Genomic DNA, 22064 nt, shown 5'->3' with positions numbered 1-22064 from the left:
CGTTTAATACAATCGGCTGGTGGACATGCAATGTCCCAAAAAATCAAAATCACGAAAACTGAAAAGAACGACAATGTGCCGAAAAGGCATGATAATCTTGAAATCTTAGAACTGAGACAATGTCCCGAAATGTCATAAGCCCAAAATCTTATAGAAATGAGACAATGTCCCAAAAATTTATAATCTTGAAATATAAGAAATGCAACAATGTATCCGGAAAAATTATAGACCAAAGTAAACATATCGAGACAGCACCGTACCTCGAAATTCAAAAGACAGAGAGTAGACAAAGTATTTCTCTCGACTCTAGAATTGTCTCGACTTTTATCAAAAATTTTGAAATTCCACAAGTCAATTGCTATTATATCATTTCGATACATTACAATTCTAACAATAAAAAAAAAAGAAAAAAAATGTGCGTGCGTGCGTGCGCGTGTGCGTGTGCGTGCGTGCGTGTGCGTGTGTGCGTGTGCGTGTGTGCAGCGTAACATATGTCTTAGATCTTAGAGATTATGTTATTTATACGAATTTATATTATGTGTATATTATATATATATGTCCCATGGGATTGTGTTGAAACTGTAGAGTTGGTACGCTCCTCCGTGACTTCAGATAGGGTCTTACAGTTAACGATCGACTATTTGAAGGTTCGCAATTTTATTTTGGCTGTGGTAGAAGCAAGTTCGAGCACGTCAAAATGAATAATTTAACTACGGAAGAAAAGGTTTACCTCATCGAGTGCTTCTTTTCTAGAGGAAAAATATATAGCAATGCTTTTAAGAGGTTTTGTTCTAAGTACGGAACGCATAAAGTTACAAGCGAAACAACACTTAAAAGGTTAAAATTTATTATTTATTTAAATTTATGCGTTACATTACTTCATTTTTCGGCAATAAATATAAGTCTCCATAAACTCCATTAAAATCAATTTTTGTGTTGTTTTTGACAGAATTATTGATTATTTCATGCAATATGGAACAATTAAAGACCGTTATAGACATGATCTGCCAAGCCCGTCTGCATCTATTGCCGTAGAAAAAAATATTAACAAAATTAAGAATTATTTCGAACAAAATCCAAATGCATCCATTCGGAAAAGTGCTCAAGCGCTTAAAATATCGAAAACAACGTAAAAGAATTGAATTCTGTACCAATTCAAATAGTGCGCACTTCGAAAATATTTATTACTAGTTTGCTCAACTTTACTTAAATGCATATTTTTCATGAATACATACACTGTTGCTTCCTCATAGAGGAAGCTTTGTTTTCATGAATTTCGTATACGAACCTTTGATTGCGTATAAAGTTGGGTCTAATCAACCAAATTTAAATGAATTATATATGAAATAGGGGTAGAAGAAACCAAAGAAAAGATTGTTTTTTGAGTTTTTAATGCCGATATGTTCAGAGTGTTCTAAAATGTCGAAATATCGCATTAAAATCGTATGTCCGTATGTATGTATGTGTGTATGTGCAGATTTGATGTCCGTGATTGCTCTAACTTCGGCAAATATTGAGATATTGGGCTGTTTTTTTTTTAATCGATAGAGTATTATTCAAGGAAGGTTGGTATTGAATTTGGCGATGATCGGTAAAGGGGTTCTTTTTTAAAAAAATTTTGTATTTTTTTAGAAATGTCCATGGTTGCTCTAACTTCCGCAAATTTGGAGAATATCTATCTATTTCTAATTTTATTATATTTTTTAGTCTTTTCTACCCCTATTTCATATATAATTTTTTAAAATTTGGTTGATTAGATCGCATATAAAGCTGTCTAATAAACCTAATTTAAAAGAATTATACACTCGTACAAAAAAAATAGGGAAACGCTTCATAAACTCTAAAAATTAGGCTATTTTCAAACTGCTGTAAGTCGGCGCGAAAAATTATCGTAAAAAAAAATTTAAAAAAGCATTTTGAAGCTTGAAGTTTCAACTTTAACGCACTTTCGGTGGATTTTTAAAATTTTTTTATTTTCTTTGTTGTACGCCTTAAAAAAGAACACATTGTTTTGTTCCTTAAAATTAACTTATGTTTGACTACTTGAAACTCAATTAAAAATTTTTTTTCAAAAATTCAATTAACGTTTCATAAACTACATAATTTTACCTACAAAATGCTTTTTTTAAAATTTTTCTATGATTTTTTTTACCGATTTACACGACTTTGAAGCAAAACCTGTATTTTTTAGAAAAAATGACGTAACTCGATGAAAAATCATCGTAGAACAAACAAAAAAAAAGCATTTTAAAGCTCAAAATGTCAGCTTTAACGTGGTATCGGTGATTATAAAAAATTTTTTTGTTTTTTTTGTTTGGTGCTAAAATTAAAATGTTGATTTATTCCTTAAAATGACACCATTTTTAACACTCTGCAGTTTGATAAAAAAATTTTTTCACAAAATTCAATACAAATACCACAAACTGTAACATTTTACCTACAAAATGCTTTTTTTGAAAATCTTCCTACGATTTTTTTTTGACCGATTTACACGACTTTGAAGCAAACCCTGTATTTTTTAGAAAAAATGACGTAACTCGATGAAAAATCATCGTAGAACAAACAAAAAAAAAAGCATTTTAAAGCTCAAAATGTCAGCTTTAACGTGTATCGGTGACTATAAAAAATTTTTCTGTTTTCCTTGTTTGGTGCTAAAATTAAAAATGTTGATTTATTGATTAAAATTACACATTTTAACACTGCAGTTTGATAAAAAAATTTTTTTTACAAAATTTAATACAAATACCACAAACTGTAACATTTTACCTACAAAATGCTTTTTTGAAAATTTTCCTACGATTTTTTTTTACCGATTTACACAATGTTGAAGTTAACCCTTTTTTTCTTGAAAAATGACATTTATCGCCGACATTAGCATTAACCAATGTGCACCACGTGGAGGTTGTCATTTAAATACTGCAGAAATGACGAGCTGCAGAGTCCTTATTTCTGCTGTGACACACACACACACCACATACGATGTGCAAAATCTGACCGACAACCTCCACGTGGTGCACATTGGTTAATGCTAATGTCGGCGGTAAATGTCATTTTTCAAGAAAGAAAGAGTTAACTTCAACATTGTGTAAATCGGTCAAAAAAAATCGTAGGAAGATTTTCAAAAAAGCATTTTGTAGGTAAAATGTTACAGTTTGTGGTATTTGTATTGAATTTTGTGAAAAAAAATTTTTATCAAACTGCAGAGTGTTAAAAAAGTGTGTCATTTTAAGGAATAAATCAACATTCTTATTTTAGCACCAAACAAGGAAGACAGAAAATTTTTTTATAATCACCGATACCACGTTAAAGCTGACATTTTGAGCTTTAAAATGCTTTTTTTTTGTTTGTTCTACGATGATTTTTCATCGAGTTACGTCATTTTTTCTAAAAAATACAGGTTTTGCTTCAAAGTCGTGTAAATCGGTAAAAAAAAATCATAGAAAAATTTTAAAAAAAGCATTTTGTAGGTAAAATTATGTAGTTTATGAAACGTTAATTGAATTTTTTTTGAAAAAAAATTTTTAATTGAGTTTCAAGTAGTCAAACATAAGTTAATTTTAAGGAACAAAACAATGTGTTCTTTTTTAAGGCGGTACAACAAAGAAAATAAAAAAATTTTAAAAATCCACCAAAAGTGCGTTAAAGTTGAAACTTCAAGCTTCAAAATGCTTTTTTAAATTTTTTTTTACGATAATTTTTCGCCGACTTACAGCAGTTTGATAGCTTATTTTTAGAAATGTTCCCTAGAGGTAGAAAAGACCGAAGTAAAAATTGTATTTTGAGTTTTCGATGCCAATGTGTTGCTTATGTTCGAAAACGTCGAATTTAAATTTTTTGAGGATCGGTTTTGAGGATCGGCTATCCATCAAATAACTTATAGTAGATTGAGGCGAATCGGATTAATATAAGTTTTAAGACAATTTTCCTTAGTATTTTATTTTAAACAAACAATTTTATCGTGCTAATTAGTAATCTGATTTGCCTCGGTCTACCCTATACATTTTTTAGGCAGAAATCGGTAACCCTTTCACTAATCTTTGCCAAATTTAAAACAACCTCTCTTTCATGATACCTTATATATAAGATTACGTGTATGATTTGTACACTTTTTAGGCAAAAATTGGTAACCCTTTCATCGATCATTGTCAAATTCAACACCAATCTATTTTTTTTTTTTTAAGTGGAGGAAATCTTCGAAAGACTTTCCGCCCCATTCGGGTCTGAGACGGGGGTGTGCCGGATTCTACGGGCGCATATCGCACCGGGTAAATCCGGGGACGTCACCCATAGCCTACCGGCTAAAACCTTCACTTAGCCCCTCCTATACGCGCGTCCGAGTGGGGGGAGGGGCCGGGAAACGCACTGATCACATCCGTGCCCCCCCCTCCCATGCCAGCCCAGCTAGGGCACCCTCCTTGGGGAGTGACACCCCCCGACACCGTTGAAGACGGTGAGAAAGCCAACTATGGCACGTCGAAGGAGGCTAAACCTCGGCCCGCCACCCCCCCTTTGGGGGTGCCGCCCCCCTTATCGGAAGAAGATAAAAACTCTCCCTTCAGAGGTCGGATGTGACACATGGCAAACCCGAACCATGCGCCACTACCCCCAGGCGGCGGGGGGGGAGTGACAGCCACCAACCGAGGGCGGACCATCGGGGAGCGCCAGGGGTCCCGTCCGGCACTTGCCATACGGAACCCGCCTTAGGGAACACCCCGGCAACCAGTCCGGCCCGCCCACGGAAGCGACATGCCCATCCTTCCACCGCGCCCTCCGTAGAAGGTAGGGAGCCCGAACCCGAGATCAGAGTCCCGAGTCCCTACTCCCAGCCACCCCGCCGACCTAACGTCGGCGCGGGGGGCGTTGTGGGAGCTGCTCCCAATCGAGAGCCACCGCTCCACTATCGCCCCCCAATTCCCGCGCATCTCCTCCTTTCATGCGCGCGCGAGAGGGGCGAGGAGCCCCCGAAGGTCCTCCCCCCCTCTATTACCCTCCGATCCTTCCTTACACACCAATCCTTACATCCTTACATCCTTACACCCCGCCCCCCCCCCAGTCGATGCCCGGAAGCCCCGCAGCCGCACAAGTCGGGCAGCGCGGAGCTCCCGCCGGGCAGAGAAGGGCCCGTTCCTCCTCCCCTCACACCTCCTTTGGTACGCGATCGGGGGTCGCCGCCCGGGAAGAGCTGTAAACCCTCCTCCGAGGCCTGCGGCCCCCTTTCGCCCTGCGGACCGGTGAGAGCGCCTGTGGCAGGACCCCCGCCCGAGCTCTTGTCAGCCCGCCCCCTCCTCTTCCGCCGACACGTTCGGCAAAAACTCGATTGCGGGAGGGAAGGCCTCCACCCCCGTAGAGGTTCCAAAGAACCCCCCCTCTCCGCCGCCATCTCCCTCTCTCCATCTCTAACACGCCGCCAAAAGGCAGCGCCCGGGCGTCGGCCCGGTTGTTATTTTCCTTTATATTAGGGGGGAGTCGGTTTTCTGTGCCGGCCCCCCTGTTCTATTCTCCATCGGAGTGAGGAGGGGCGGCTTCTCCCCTCCTCACCCGTTCGTCGGCCTCTTTTCTAGACATTACCGCGTCACAGAAAGAGGCCAATGCCCTCCAGTTGTCCCTTCCGGTATCACCCGGCCTAGCTACGGCCGCGATAACCGCCGGAAGGGAAAGATCCTCACCTATCTGTATCCGGAAGGCACGGCGCATTTTCGCCCACGCTGGACAGGATTCTAGCGTGTGTTGCGCCGTGTCCGCCCTCTCCGGACAATACCAGCAGTGCGCTGTGCGCTCCTTCCCGATGTGGTGCAGGTAGTAGCCAAAGACTCCATGACCTGTCAATACCTGCACCACGTGGAAGGAGAGAAATCTTTGCTTCGCTCCTTCCACCCACTCCTCCAGTACCGGCTGGACAGCGTGGGCCACCCTCGTCCCTCACTTTTGACGGGGTCCACCAGCCATTCTCGCCACCGGTGGATGAGGTCCGCCCGGACTTCGGCCTTCAGTTTCGTCCTTGCCCTGGGCGGAACCACCCCCAGCTCTGCGCGAATTTCGCGCGTTCGGTCGTACATTTCCGAGTACAACCTCGCGATCAGATGAGCCGGGGGGATTGCCGCTAGGGCGGTCACCCCCATGTGGGCGACGGTCCTATACGCTCTTGCGGCGCGCACAGAGATAATCCTCTGTGCGGCCTCCATCTTGCTCCTGAGGGTGCGCGAATCTTGCACCCTCCTCCACCACACAAGGGCGGCGTACATCATAACTGAGTGGACCGTCGCCGTATAGAGGCGACGCACCCGCCCGCTGGCCTCGCCAAGATTCGGCAGTAGCCGTGACAAATTATTTGCCACCATCTTGGCTCTCGGGACCACGCGGGCGATGTGTTCGCCGAAGTCCCTCTCGCCGTCCAGCCACATGCCCAGATACTTCAACTGGGGAGTGATCGGGATCTTAACTCCTTCTATTCGAAGGCTGAGCCCTTCCGGTGATGGACCCCGCTTAAGCTCCCCCCTTCTATTGTAAAAGAAGGTTGCCTGTGTTTTTTGCGGGGCCACCTTAAGGCCCAGCCTCTCGATGGAGCGCACCACGCTCGCTGCCGTCACATTGGCCAGCCTGAAAAGCTCCTGCCACCCCTCCCCGCTGACTCCCAGGTATATGTCGTCTGCATATCCCGAGAGCCAGCATCCGTTGGGGAGGGGTGTTCTGAGGACCAGGTCGTATCCTATATTGTTCCAGAGCAGGGGCCCCAAAACTGACCCCTGCGGAACTCCACACTCCATTAACCTAGTCCTCAGGACTCCGTCCCGGTCCGTGTACGTTATCCCTCTATTTAGGAAGTAGTCTCGGACGACCTCGATCAAATACGCGGGGACCCCAAAACTTACTAGGGCCCCCATGATCACGTGCCAGGGGAGAGAGTTGAAGGCATTTTTAACGTCATAGGATATACCCATGACAACTCTCCCCCCGGCTATCTCGGCCTCCGTCTGGGAGAGGACGCGTTTGATTGCGTCCACTGTAGATCTCCCAGCCCGGAAGCCGAACTGGTCGTCCGAGAGTCCCTCCGTCCCGTTGGGACAAATGCTGGACGAGGCGTTCGGCGATTATTCGCTCTAGTATCTTCCCTGCCTCGTCCAGCAGGCACACGAGCCGGTAGGCGGACGGCAAGCCCGCGGGCTTGCCCGCCTTGGGCAGGAGCACCAGGCTGGCCTTCTTCCATTTACTGGGGAAACGACCGGCGCGCAGACACGCGGTAAATATTTTGCGCATTCTGCCAGTTATCTCCCCCGCGGCCAAGGGCCATGCGCGCCCTGAAATCCCGTCAGGGCCAGGAGCTTTGCCTCTCCTGACCCTGCGGAGAGCCCTCGACAACTCTTCCTCCTCAACCCCCCATAAATACACTGATATGCAAACGTTCTGTTCAATTCAATTTATACCCATTCAAAATTGTAGACTTTTCTTTTTTCAACGCAGAAAACATTTTAGTCCGTAAACAGTTTATATGAATTAATTATTTATTTAAATTGTTTGTTATTATCTGATAATTTTTTGATGGTAATGAACTTGTCAATGACAAAAAAATCTTCTATAAAGAGGCCATCGTCTAATCTGTCCCACGCATTCACAAGAGCATGATTTTTTATAATCCAACTATATTTTAATCTTGTTAAAGGTTTTCCTGCCTTTAAAGTCGTCAGATCTCGACGAATTGTCGTCTGCAATTCTCCTAATTTTTCTGTAAATAAAAAATTAAAGCAAATAGTATATATAATAATATTTTACGTAATAGTTATGAATATGTATACATAGTTATTCCTCACAATTTATATTAATGTACAAAACTTACTTATAAACATTCATGGGTCATGGTTATCTGTAAATTTATGATTTAATGATTTAATGTCCTGTGGTATCGTTATATTAAATTATTTGTTCGTTGAAGCTTCCGATACATTGAAAATCGGGTTGGTGCTACTTGTTTTATCCAAAAACGGTCGTAATAGCAAAGATAACGTTGGAATCGACGTCTCATATAATATAGCGACATGTTTGATTTAATATTATGAAAAGCTGTCACAATATCTTTTTCAGGTAATAACGCCAAAGCCATTAGGTTTGTAAGTATTTCCTCTGATTGCTTCGAATTTGCTCTCTTTTTTGCTATGAACTTTCTAATATTTTTACATAACGCCTATAAAATATTATAAAGATTTAAATAAATAATTAAAGATATTTAATATGAATTGTTATTGTATGGATAATATTTTTAATATATACGTTAAAAATATTATGCATACAATAATAGAGATTGAGATTGAGAGAGAGAGAGAAAGAGAGAGAGAGAGAGAATTTGATACCTGTGAATAATGAAAATAACATTCTTTCCCTTCAGCGGATGGTAAGACCGTCAAAAAAGCTTTTTGAAAAGCAAATTCAAAATCGGTCATTACTGTTCGTGGATGCAATGACGGTGCTAATTTATCGAATATATATTCTAATATTGGTTTATAATTTATATATTTCCTTCGTTCCATGATAACCCACGCAAAAGGTATTCCCTAGAATAGAAAAATATAATATAAAAAAAATAGTAATTTCTGTGTTTAAAATCATTGTTACAACTTTTTAAATAGATATTGTTAATAAATTATAAAAAACTTACATGATTAAATTTTCGAGACATTAATGTAAAAAGTTGTGTTTTATTAATAGTTGTATTTTTGTTTTTATTTTCTAATAAAATAGAAGCAGTTTCAAACGTAGCGTCAGCAATTATTTTTTCATAGTAGGGGAGCTAGCTTCATTTTTTCGTGATTATTTCGGTATACTTATGAAACTTTTTGTGGTGATTCAGAATCTTATTCAATGATCAAAGCTCCGGGGACTGACAAAAAAAGTGGGTCGCTTTGGGTGGTACAGCCACCCACTTGTGTAAAAAAAATTTTTTTTTTTCAAGTCATTTCGGTATGTCAGTCATTTTGCACCATAATTCTTTAATATATTCTATGACTATTAGCATAATTGACTGACAAAAAAGCGGGTCGCTTGTGGGTGGTAGGGCCGCCCAAAAATGTCTTTTTTTTTCCCCAAATCATTTTGGTATGTCAGTCATTTTGCACCATAATTCTTTGATATATTTTATGACTATTAGGATAATTGACTGACAAAAAAATGGGTCGCTTGTGAGTGGTAGGACCGCCCAAAAATGTTTACGTTACGTTGTTACGTTATGTTTAAGAGAAAAAAAGAGAAAAATCAGTAGTCAAACAATCATATCATAATTTTTAAATAATGTTACAGAATCGAGTGACAACCTTTCTGAGGATGAAGATGACCTAAATGATTGTAACAAATACGATGAAGAAAAAGAAGAAAAAGATTCCTAGTTTTTTTAATTTATTTTTTATGATGATGATTCAATGCTATTTTTCATTACTTTTTCTGTTTTGATTATATAATAAATGACCGTAAAAAAAGATATTGGCTTCAGTTTACGATGTACATTTAATTATTTATTTGAGTAATGAAAAGACAATAAGAATTAAAATGAGTCCTGAGGACCATCAATGGTAAATTTGAAGAAGGAAAAAATTCATAAGTCACAAACTGTGGAATTTACAATATTTTATGATAAAATATTATAAATTCCACAGTTTGTGACTTATGAATTTTTTCCTTCTTTAAATTTTATCATAAAATATTGTAAATTCCACAGTTTGTGACTTATGAATTTTTTCCTTCTTCAAATTTACCATTGATGGTCCTCAGGACTCATTTTAATTCTTATTGTCTTTTCATTACTCAAATAAATAATTAAATGTACATCGTAAACTGAAGCCAATATCTTTTTTTACAGTCATTTATTATATAATCAAAACAGAAAAAGTAATGAAAAATAGCATTGAATCAAGATTATAAAAAATAAATAAAAAAACTAAGAATCTTCTTCTTCTTCATCGTATTTGTCACAATCATTTAGGTCATCTTCATCCTCAGAAAGGTCGTCACTCGTTTCTGTAACATTATTTAAAAATCATGATATGATTGTTTGACTACTTTTTTCTCTTTTTTTCTCTTTTGGGCGGCCCTACACCCACAAGCAACCCGCTTTTTTGTCAGTCAATTATGCTAATAGTCATAGAATATATCAAAGAATTATGGTGCAAAATGACTGACATACCGAAATGACTTGAAAAAAAAATTTTTTTTGCACAAGGGGTGGCTGTACCACCCAAAGCGACCCTCTTTTTTGTCAGTCCCCGAAGCTTTGATCATTGAATAACATTATGAATCACCACAAAAAGTTTCATAAGTACCGAAATAATCACGAAAAAATGGAGCTAGCTCCCCTACTATCAGTAGTGCCCGTTTTGCATAAAGTTCGAATAAAAGCTCGATCAAATATTACCAAATGCGTTTTGCTATACAATCTTCGAATTTTACAGTTTTAATACTTACAATTAGAACATATTTTTTGTTATATTTCATTAAGTGTTTCCATTCTTTACTTTTTAACGTTTTTGCGTAATGTCGCAATGATACAGGACATACAGAGGTCTTACGGATTGAGAATTAAGAATTGAGAATTGAGAATTGAGAATTGAGAATTGAGAATTGAGAATTGAGAATTGATTTTAAAAAAAGACGTCAAATATTGATGCATTTGTCTTAAAGATACAAGCTGGAAAAGACGCCAGGGTCTCTCAGACCCACATAAGGTAATATCGGGGTGTAAAAACGTAAGGTAACTGAGGGTTAATGTAAAATACTAAACTTTTATATATTAAATAATTTTTATATTAAAAATTATTTAATATAAAAATTAATATTATTTAACATATTTTTTGAGTTGTTATTATTAAAAATACTGTAATAATTAATATAATTATATTTATTATTAATAATTTATTTATTAAATATATTTTATTATTATTATTTTATTATTATATTAATAATAATTTATTAAATATATTATAAAAATATATTAATATATTAAAATATTTTTACTATTACTTTTTTTATTTACAATTTTTTTAACTATCGAATTATATCCCCTTATCCCTGCCTACCCGAGAATCCCTATACCTACCTACTCTATACTAAGAAAAAAAATTCTAACTTGACTAAATGCGTTCAACTAATTACTATTTTTTTAATTGAAATATTTAAGTATTTAAATTAAATATGACATATTAAATCTAACATTAAATTTAATTTTAAATCATTTTGTACACACATGAAACTAATCATTCTACAGCCAAGGAAAGCACTTACTTATTTTATATATTTTTTTTAAGTAAGTTTTCTTACAACAAATAATATTTTCTTACTAATGGTTTTCAAATATCTTGACACAAGTCTTTGAAAATCAGAATATTGTTTTGAGTAAATGTAATACTTACAATGACTTTATGGCAGATTTACGGATTAAGTATTTGATAAGATTAAGTATCCGCAAATCTACTATAAAGTCATTGTAAGTATTACATTCACTAAAAAACAATATTCTAGCTTTTCAAAGACTTGTGTCAAGGTATTTGAAATTATTAGTAAGAAAATATTATTTATTGTAAGAAAACTTACTTAAAAGAAATAAAATAAAATAAGTAAGTGTTTTCCTTGGCTGTAGAATGATTTTTTTCTCTGTGTATGTTACCTTATTATGCATTGTGGCCCATTGTGGTCAATGTTGACCAGATCAATAAGAAGGAAAAAATATCTTCCATTGTTGGATCATTATCATGACCAACAGATAATATTACGTTCGGTTTGAATTATTATATATGCGAGTTGGCGAGCATCGATGCCATCGATTGTATCAAAAAATGCACACCGAGAGATTAATTTAAAAAGAATATAAATTCATAAAAATTAACTGTACAACATTGATAAAAAATATTTCTATATTACTAATTCCGTTATTTACTTGAGAATATTGATTATCCGTTTCTTTTTGTGACCCGTTCTTTTAATTTAAAATTGTAATCAAGTACAGAAAAAAATGTTACTTCGCGTTCTATGAATATCTCAATTATATCCCGCGAAAAATTAGAATTTATAATGTAGACAAAATTAAAAAATTAATAATGAAAAATTTCTCGAAAAACCGACCGTGAAAATATAAAGATGCGTAATTGTGCATGTTGCTCATGCGGTACGCATCTTGAAAATGTATCAAGTAAGATATATACAGAATAAATGACGTGAGATCCAAACAAAAATTTCTCGCACAATTGGTATTAAAATTAGATATTACAATTAATAAATAATCGCGTCGTTATAATTGAATAATATATGCAAATCTTTATAAACTTTTATATCGATATAAATATGTCTCGTTATATTTTTTATTTTCTATATCAAAATTAATTTTGATATATTCATTTCAAAATAGAATATATAATTGTACTATACGGTCAACTCTAATGTAATTTAAAAAAAGTATCAGCGTTTCTCGTCAGAATATTTACAATCTCACGTCATATATTATTTGACTAGCATAAAGCTAGAGTAAAAACATTAGAGTAAAATCGATGCTTTGTTAAAATAAATTTTAGTAATTAATAACCATTATCGCGCTATAAAATAAACTGCGTAATAAAATTGAAATATTTCTTACTCTTTTTATTCATTATATATCTATATATAGTTTTTTGCATTAATTTATGTAATATTTCATCTTAAATCTTGGATAAATATATGGAAAAGAATAGATGGGTATAAATAACACATCCTAACTAATTAATAATTTTTCCCTATCTACAGATAATTTTTTTTATAACATCTAACATAATATTTTACTTTTACACACTATTTTACTCTTATCTCTTTTGTTCAAGAAAAATATAAAAATAATTTTATAAAGAAATCTAAATAAAAAATTTATATTTTCAAAATTATTACTTTAATTATAAATAGAATTAATTTACGTAACAAAAATTTCGAAAATTTAATTTATCATGTACGTTACTCATTAAAATTCACGAAATAAAACTCTGATTTAATAACATATTTTGTTATATATTTTATTTAACATTTAAAATTTTATTTAAAAATTATTTACATAGAACGCGATGGTTCATGTAACATGGTTCATGGTCAACATAATTGAATAAACGAGCTTTTTACGAGCTTGGTGCGTGCGAAATGTGCGAGTATTTTCTCAAGCACAATCGCAAATACATCAATAAACAGGTGACACCAAGATTAAATATTCGCCATAATTAGTTTTAGCCCATCCATTTTAAGGCAACGGATTTACGAGATCTAATACTGTAATTTATTGTCATAATTTGATATGTATCGAGATACATTTGCTCTATATTTATTTAAGGTAATTGTATAGATGGGGGGAATCACCTTATTTTGGGTGACCTTCATATTTTAGTATGTTGTCAAGGTCACCCTCCTGAGTGACCTTCAGAAGGTTTCAGCCCGCGCTCGTTATTCGTTAAAAAGTTATTAACAAAAAAAGTTTGGAAAATATAGCAGCTATTTTGAGTATTGAAAGGCACAAATAACGGTAATTATGCAGTAATAGGGACTACCCTCCGATGACCTTGACCTTTTTTTTATAACGGGGGGAAATCTACACGGATACCCCCTCCCCCGGGGTGGGGAGGGCGGTTATGTAGGACTTTAATCCACTAAAAACCCCCTCGAGAATGTCCCTTACGGCGCTTTTTGGGGAGGCCCCGGGAATCACAAGTATACCTTCCGTGAGCCTCCCCACTCCGATGACCTTGACCTTGACATATGTTGTCAAGGTCGTGACCCCGAGTGACCTTCAGAAGTTTAAGTGTTTAAAGCGCGTCAACTAACCTATGTAGGTTAGTTGACGCGCTTTAAAAGTATTACCTATTACCTATACAATTACCTTATTTAATGGTAGATTCGTTACCTCAATCAAAAAAAAAAAATTTACTTACCAATTCGATGCGCAACAGGCGGAGTTACTCAGCCACGTAGCTACGATGATACTGTAACATACAAACATAAGATTCAAATGAAAGAAGCGCTCAAAATAATCAACATTTTAAAAGATAATTCTTACATGTACTTTGTCGTTTTTGTAATTTGTCTTTCAATAAAATTATTGGAAATATTGCTTGGAACGCTACGGGATGTGGCGAGATGGGCAGAAAATAATCTCTTCTACTTATTTCAACACTCTAAGTACACTATTTATTCTATATCACACTTTGTATCTTAAACCGTAATCGACGTCTGAACACGACCGTGATCGAGACTCTTCTGAGCACCCAAGATGCCCGCACGCACGCGTGGTGCTTCGCGCCACGCCACGAACCGGAAGCTGCCCTCTGGAAGGGCGGAAGCTCATCGCTCGTTCAAAGCTCTTTTCACAATACTCCCTCCCTTTGTGCGAGCGATCCATGGTCCTTTTCTAAGTTTCCTCTTTATCTGAAACATAACAAGAATTAGTTATCGAGTAAAATTAATCTCTAATTTTGTCCAAACTCTATATTCATTATCTTGTCTCTTAGATATGCAAATGCTTTTAAAGGTAAAGGTTTTGTCATAATGTCTGCCAAATTCTTTTTGGTCTCAATTCATTCGACTTTCACCTTCCCTTGATCAACACATTGTTTGATAAAATCTCAATGAGTGTCAGCCATATGTTTTCTGTTTTCAGTTTCTTCTCTTTAGCTGCTTGTCATTGCTTCTTCATATGTTGAAGACTCTCTATGTAATGATGCCAGAAGACATCGATTCAATTCATTTTCTATATAACTTTATACATCCAAATCTCTCTATTTGCTCAAAATGACAACTCGTTTCTGATGAAAATTTCTTCAACGGGATCTCTTACTCTATAGTTTTATGTGGAGATCTGTTGTACGCATGCACAGCAGCGTCAACTGCCAACTCCCACAAACTCTTTGGTAATCCCGAGTCGAATATGTATGTTCTTACTTTCTCTTGCAACGTTCTGTTGAACCTTTCTGCAACTCCATTGTGTTCCGGAGTGTACAGTGGTACAAATATGGCTTCTATCTTTTCTCTTTTTACTACCTCTTTAAATACACCTCCCGTGAATTCCTTGCCTTGGTCTGACTTTCACATAGCATAACTTCTCTTCTTCTCCTAGTAGATTTCTGACGGATATTAGATATTTCTCTAGAGCCTCTCCCGATTCATCTTTCGTCTTCAAAGAGTAGGCTTTCGCTAATCTAGAGTCGTCTATAAAGATGATTATAAACCTCTTTTGTCCTGGATAAGATGTAGGTTTTATTGGACACATGATGTCCGTATGTATTACCTGTAGTGGTCTCTGTGCTCTATTTCTATTTTCTTTAAACAGCAGTTTTGTCATCTTTGCCATTATACAGACTTCACACTCTAATATGGAATTATCAAACTTAACAGTCTCTAGTCTCTTTTCTACTTTTTATAATTGTCTTAGATAGTTTAACGATGTATGACCTAATCTAGCATGCCATAACATTGCCTCATTTATTTTCTCTAATTTCTTTACTTTTTCAATTACTGAGCTTTCACACATTTCTTCTATATTCTCTATTGTCTGTATATCCTTTAACTTATATTAATGACTTGCTCGAGTTCGGTATTGTTGTGTTCTATGTTTTCATTCACATTTGCGAGCTCTCCTTCATTCTGCCTCCCAATCGCAGAGCTAACATTATCCCTCTCATCTAACTCTACCTCCGAAATTGATAATTCATTGTTCTGGATGTTTGCTTGTGATTGTTCAGGAAGCTCACAATGTGGAACAATTTCTGCTCTACATCTGTACACTGCACATTCTACATTGTCATTTTATTGTAAACTTTAAACACTTTATCATCTAAATAAATACTGAACCCTGCATCAGCCAACTTTCTTAGAAATAATAAATTTTCGGATACTTCCTTTGTTGCAATTACATTTGTTAATTTAATGACTCTTTTTTCGTTTTTCATTTGTTATCAACTGTTCGCAAAATCGCTGATTAATCCCGGCGATGGAAGCGGGATGAAAAGGACGCGCGTGGAAGGTGTTAATAAATTATTTCCTTATTTTTTGTGTAACTCAGAGCACAGTCTGAGCCGTCTTTATGCGTTAAAAATGTACAATCTGACCTGAGAAACGATGAGCGGTGAATAAATGAGAAGCCTTTGTATGATCGTTGAAGGCGAGAGACAATTATATTAATTGTCTTCCTCGTGGTGATTCGCCCGTGAGCCGGTGAGACACGTGGCGGTCGGCACTCGCGCACGTGTGAGCCTGATTCGTCGTGTCGATGCACCTGAGCTGGTCGAGCGGTCTATTTACACGTTAATACAGTATCTCGGCAGCTTCTGTCACTGCGGTGGGCACTTCAATGCGTAGTCACAAATCAAAATGCACAGCGCACACGTCGCACGTCTGGTCACTGCGCGGCCATTTGTACGACTCTGTGTGTCGCGAGGAAGAAGGTGGCAATGAGCGCGCCCGTGCTTGCGCAAGTTGCCGCGTCGATCCGGCCCGTCGATATCCGATCGATGCTGCCATCTGATCGGATGGCGCAGTGTGATAACGGAATCTCGAACATCAACAAAAGATCTCCTTTACCATCTATTGAAATGTCTGCAAGCTCATTTTTATTTGCACATTTAATAACTCTATCTCTACATTTTTCAAAATTTGACAGAATAATATTCTTATTCACAATAAACACAATAAGGCTTAAAACTCCATTCACTCAATTACACATGCGCACTGTATAGTAGCGCCATTTTACGTATTATACATGGATGAAACCTCTAGGACGTATTATACGTAGTTTCATCCATGTATGAAACCCATGTATAATACCCCACACAGCACATAATATTGCAGAAATATTGCAGCAATATTATTTTTCCATTGCAATATTACAATGAAATGTATCAGAAATATTGCAGTAATATTACTGAGATATCTCAGTAATATTAAAATGTCCGCGAAAATGAATATCAGTAATATTACTGATATTTATTTTAGTAATATTGTAGTAATATTACTGCAATATATCAGTAATATTACGGTAAAATTACTATAATATTTGCGTGATATTTGTATAATATTGCTAGGAATTAAAAAACCATTTTAATAATTTTTATTAAATTTTATTAAATTATTTTTAATAGTATTGTTACATACAATTTTAAAATAATATTGATATTGTAAACGCAATAATATTATTTGTGTAATATCAGATAATATTTATTTAATATTGCTAAAAATTAAAACATTTTAATAAATATTATTAAATTTTATCAAATTGTTATTTTTAATAACAGTATTACATACAATATTAAGAAAATAATGTTGATATTATCTTTCTATCTCTTTCTTCTTTAAAACTGCTCCATGCTACTCTGCACTGTATGAATTTCCACTGATAAAGAATGACGTAACACTATAACATAATACAAAAACTGTAATTATTATTTATATCTAATTATACAAGGTGAGTTTTATTTACAGTTACAAATGATACTTTATTTGCCCCAAAGGGGCCTTAAAGGGCGTTTTTGAGGAACGTTCCCAAACCTTTACAGAAATATACATTTATAACTTCTGCTCTCCTGTCCTGGCCTCTTTTGACTCTATACAATCTAATGAATATCGTCTATATTGACTCTATACAATTCAAGATGCCACCCTTGGCTCGTTCCTCCCACTTTTTCCTCTGGTCCTACTGGTTCCTATGACTTTTCTCTTCTGTTCCTTCCTCCTTTTCCTTCCCGGTTTTCCTCTCGCGTTTTCCTCCTCGACCTCTTTCCTCTCATTCCTTCCGATTCCATTCACTGCTTCCTTTGTTTCTTCCTTGTCGGTTTACATCCTCCTCCATCTCTCTCCCTCTTCGTCCCATTTCACCTCCTTCCCGTCAATCCACAGCCTTCTGTTTGTTAATACAGCTGATCTTCCTTTCGCTCTTTCCTCTCTTGCTTTAATTACCAGCTTGTGTCTATACGCCCTCTCTTCCATTGACAGTTCCTCATCTACCCCCACTTCCCATCTCCTCCATATTTCCTCGCTTTTTTCAATTATCTCTTCCTTATCCTCTTCTTCCTCCAGCTTCATAAACATCAGTTCTTTTTTGTCCGCTCCTAGCATTGCCTCTATTACTCCTCTTACCGGGATTATTCTTCCTGTCACTCTTTCCATTATCAACTCCACTAATTCTCTTCTTTCCCTCGGACCTTCTCCTCTTACTTTCCTCCATATTATTCTTCTTTTCTTCCTTTGCTCTTTCTCTCTATTTTCTTTCTCTACTTTCTGCTCCTTCTCTCTTTCTTTCTTTTCTCTTCTTCTTCTTACATCTTCCTCCATGTCTTCTATTATTCGTCGCGCTTTTTCTTTCTCGCGCTTACTTTCCTCCTCTTTGCTTCTGATTTCTCTCTTTCTCTCTGGTTTTTATCTCTCCTGGCCTCATTTATTTCTTTATAGTCTCTTTCCTCTTCTTTTTTATTTAATCCATCATCACACTTTCTGACCTCTTTTCTTTTTGCCTCTTCCTTCCTCTTCCTCTTCTCTTTTTCCTTTTCTTCCTCTCTCTCTACCTCTTTCCACCAGCTTTCTCCCCATCCTCCCTTGTTCCATCCTTCAACGTCATTCTCTTCTTCCTCTTCTACTGCCCTCTTCCCCCTTACTGCTCCGTCGCTGTACTCCCTCACCTCTTCCGTTTCTTCCTCCCCTCGTTCGCTGCTCTCATCCGATCCTCTTTCCTCTGTCTCGTCCTGCTCCTCGCTCCTTTCGCTCTCCCTTTGTCGTTTCTCCAGCCTTTCTATTTGTCTTCTCATCTCTTTCATTTCTTTTTTTGGTAATTCTTCAGTTTAGCTACAGCAGCACAAAAAACGATGAATTTAGGCTCATTCGACGCGTTTTTGCACGAAACGACCGAATCTGGCAGAAAAAAGTGTCGCTCTGCCCCGCGACGCGAGATATTAATCGTTAAAGTTGACAGGAATCAGGTTATGATTCCTGTCATACCGACGACATGTAGCAACACTGAACGTGCCCTGCGGCCACATGCGCATGCTCAGTGGTCGCACGCGCATGCAAAGTGCGCCAATTTGAAACTAGTGTGCAAAATAACAAGTAGAATTAAACAAATGAAACGCGCTAAAGTCATATGTGAAGTCGCAGACACGTGCAACAATGTTGAGCTTGTTAGAGTTTTCCCACTTAACTTATAGCCAAAGCGAATTAATAGATTTTTTAATTCAGCATGGCGTATTAGCAAATACAATTAAGTGTAGTCAGTGTGGTAACGATATAAATATTGATAAAAATACATTAACATATCGATGTGGAAAACGATATTATGTAAAAAATGTACATAAAAAACGTGTCTGCAAAACGTGCGATTTTTACAAAAGTGCGAAAACCGGTACTTGGTTCCACAAAAGTCATTTAGACATCGCTACTATTTCTAAAATAGTAGCATGTTTTTTAATGCTTCGACATCCGCGTCACGATGACACAATGGATGAGACTGGCGTGGCGTCAGCCACGATTACAGATTGGTTCAATTTTTGCCGAGAGGTAATTATATCTTAATTTATGTTAATAATAATTGTACTGTATAGTAAAGAAAAATGTATAATAATTAATGTCGAAAAATAATTTTAATATTATTTTTTTACTTGCAGGTCTGTGTGTTCTGGGCAGATAAGTATAGTACAAAGCTTGGTGGCCCAGGACACACAGTTGAAATAGATGAGGCGAAAATTGGACATCGCAAGTACAATCGTGGCCGACTTCTAAAGGGCAATTGGATTTTTGGAGGGTACGAGCGAGACTCAAAAAAGGTCTTCATCGTTCCAGTCGAGGATCGGACAGAAAAGACACTCCTGGCATGCATCAAGGAATGGATTCTGCCAGGAACCACGATCGTGTCAGATTGTTGGAAGTCTTACAATTGCTTAAGCAATGAAGACTTCCAACATCTGACAGTGAACCATTCCTACAATTTTGTCGATCCTGAGAGTGGTAAAAAATGTTAAATATATATATATATATAGCTAATTATATTATTAATGTTGTACTGTATTCCAATACATTTTTTCAATTTACAGGTGCACACACTCAACATATAGAGCGTGTTTGGAGAGAGGTTCGGGCAAATATTCCAAGATACGGAACTAAATCCGAGCACCTTCTTGGATATTTGTCCGAATATCTGTTCAAACGCGCCTATAAACGACTGGAACGTATCGAAGCCTTTTTTGAGATAATCGCGGAGATGTATCCTCCAATGTCCATTACCGAGGACCAGCCAGTCTCATCCGAAGAGCCGGGACCAAGTACTGCACGTTAAAATGTTATATCGCACATTTTGGAGACACGTTCTTTATGTATATTTTTTATGTAATATCGTTTTCTATATCGATATTTTAATGTATTTTTATTAATGTTTATATTGTTATCGCACTGACTACATTTAATTGTATTTGCTAATACTCCATGCTAAATTAAAAAATCTATTAATTCTATTTTATTAGAATAATAAATCACTTACATATCACTTACAATTAGCTTTCAATGATGAACATAGGTTAGATGACGCGCTTTAAAAGTATTTAAGTGTTTAAAGCGCGTCATCTAACCTATATAGATTAGATGACGCTTTTTTTAACGAAAATCACAACTTCTATAAAGCAGGACATACACACGTGTGTGTGTGCCCTGCTTTAACGAAAATCATTAAACAGTTAAATCGTGCAGAATAACCAAGCATCTCGATTCAAGCAGTTAGGTCTCACGCTGGGAGTTTCTTTAGTTTAATTATGCGTGGGAAGCACACACACACACACACACAACGGGGGGTGCGAAGGGGGGCCTTCGGCCCCCCCCCCTCCCCCGCACCCACCCCGCCGGTAGGCTGCGTGGACCTCGCTTTACAACATAAAGTACATGCTAAGTTGTAAAGCGAAATTATAAAGCACATGCATGGAGGGATGCAAGGGGGCTTACATGCGTGAGCGCACGTGAACAGAAAGGTTTTTCTCCCCTGCACCCTCCCCCATGCATGTACTTTATAATTTCGTTTTACAACTTAGCATGTACTTTATGTTGTAAAGCGAGGTCCACGCAGCCTACTGGCGGGGTGGGTGCGGGGGAGGGGGGGCCGAAGGCCCCCCCTCGCACCCCCCCCCCCGTTGTGTGTGTGTGTGTGTGTGCTTCCCACGCATAATTAAACTAATAAAACTCCCAGCGTGAGACCTAACTGCTTGAATCGAGATGCTTGGTTATTCTGCACGATTGATTCATTTAAAATTGGCGCAGTTTTACATGCGCGTGCGACCACTGAGCATGCGCATGTGGCCGCAGGGCACGTTCAGTGTTGCTACATGTCGTCGGTATGACAGGAATCATAACCTGATTCCTGTCAACTTTAACGATTAATATCTCGCGTCGCGGGGCAGAGCGACACTTTTTTCTGCCAGATTCGGTCGTTTCGTGCAAAAACGCGTCAAATGAGCCTAAATTCATCGTTTTTTGTGCTGCTGTAGCTAAACTGAAGAATTACCCTTTTTTTATTTCTCTGGTCTGTCGCTCTATTTTCTGTCCTACCTCCCTTATTTCCTTTATAACTTCCTTTATCCAGTCCATCTCCTCCGTCCTTTGTTCGGTCCTCATCGTCCTCTCCTTTCCTGTCACTCTCGCTTATGTTTTTCTCGTCTTCCGTGCTTTCTTTCAGTACGCCAACATCGCCTCTCCCTCAGGTCTGCCATCCCTGCCCGCTCCCAGCGCCGTCTCTTCTCCCGTCTTCTCTCTGCACGTGCGCACCTCTTGGCCCGTATCGTTCCTCCTCAGGCCTGCCAGCCCTGCCCGCTCCCAGCGCCGTCCTGTCTATCCTCCCGGCCTCGCTCCGCGCGTGCGCCCGTCGCTCGTGCCTGCACCGTTGCTACGCCTCGACGCCCCGCAGTAGTGCCAACCCGCTCTTTTGGAGGGGCCGGCACCCCGCGCCGTCTCGGCCGCAGTCGGTGTTTCCGCATCCTGTGCCATCTCCTCTCACCGTTTTCGTCTTGCACTGCAGCCCTCCGCTCGCGTTCTCGCCAACATGCCTGTGCAACTCTCCGTCTCCA

General features: G+C 37.9%; 2 protein-coding genes and 1 long non-coding RNA gene across 3 annotated transcripts in view; 2 read left to right on the top strand and 1 right to left on the bottom strand.

The window, feature by feature from the left end:
- Positions 1–22064, top strand: part of LOC139808109 (trimeric intracellular cation channel type 1B.1) — a 193209-nt gene that overhangs the window by 140396 nt on the left and 30749 nt on the right. The gene's annotated exons all lie outside the window — the stretch shown is intronic.
- The window catches only part of LOC139808113 (uncharacterized), a 32923-nt gene continuing 18394 nt past the window's right edge, over positions 7536–22064 (bottom strand). Inside the window, exons 2-5 of the long non-coding RNA XR_011730790.1 lie at positions 13914–13964; positions 8343–8543; positions 7832–8176; positions 7536–7720 (exon numbers count right to left, since the gene is read on the bottom strand). This is a non-coding gene — a long non-coding RNA (uncharacterized lncRNA). The remainder of the gene's footprint in view (positions 7721–7831; positions 8177–8342; positions 8544–13913; positions 13965–22064) is intronic.
- On the top strand, positions 19391–20293 carry LOC139809045 (uncharacterized). Its single transcript, XM_071771657.1, has 3 exons — positions 19391–19518; positions 19626–19965; positions 20052–20293. The coding sequence occupies exons 1-3, from the start codon at positions 19429–19431 to the stop codon at positions 20291–20293; spliced, it is 672 nt and encodes a 223-aa protein (XP_071627758.1). The 5' UTR covers positions 19391–19428.

Source organism: Temnothorax longispinosus, chromosome 2 (genome assembly GCF_030848805.1).
Source record: "Temnothorax longispinosus isolate EJ_2023e chromosome 2, Tlon_JGU_v1, whole genome shotgun sequence".
NCBI lineage: Eukaryota > Metazoa > Arthropoda > Insecta > Hymenoptera > Formicidae > Temnothorax > Temnothorax longispinosus.
Note: the sequence above shows the minus strand (reverse complement) of the source record. Positions and strands in the feature narration are given on the sequence as shown.

Coding starts and splice junctions, on each gene's coding strand:
- LOC139809045 (XM_071771657.1), top strand. CDS start 19,429: ATGCTTCGACATCCGCGTCACGATGACACAATGGATGAGACTGGCGTG. Junction 19,519..19,625: donor GGTTCAATTTTTGCCGAGAG/GTAATTATATCT, acceptor TTTTACTTGCAG/GTCTGTGTGTTCTGGGCAGA. Junction 19,966..20,051: donor TTTTGTCGATCCTGAGAGTG/GTAAAAAATGTT, acceptor TTCAATTTACAG/GTGCACACACTCAACATATA.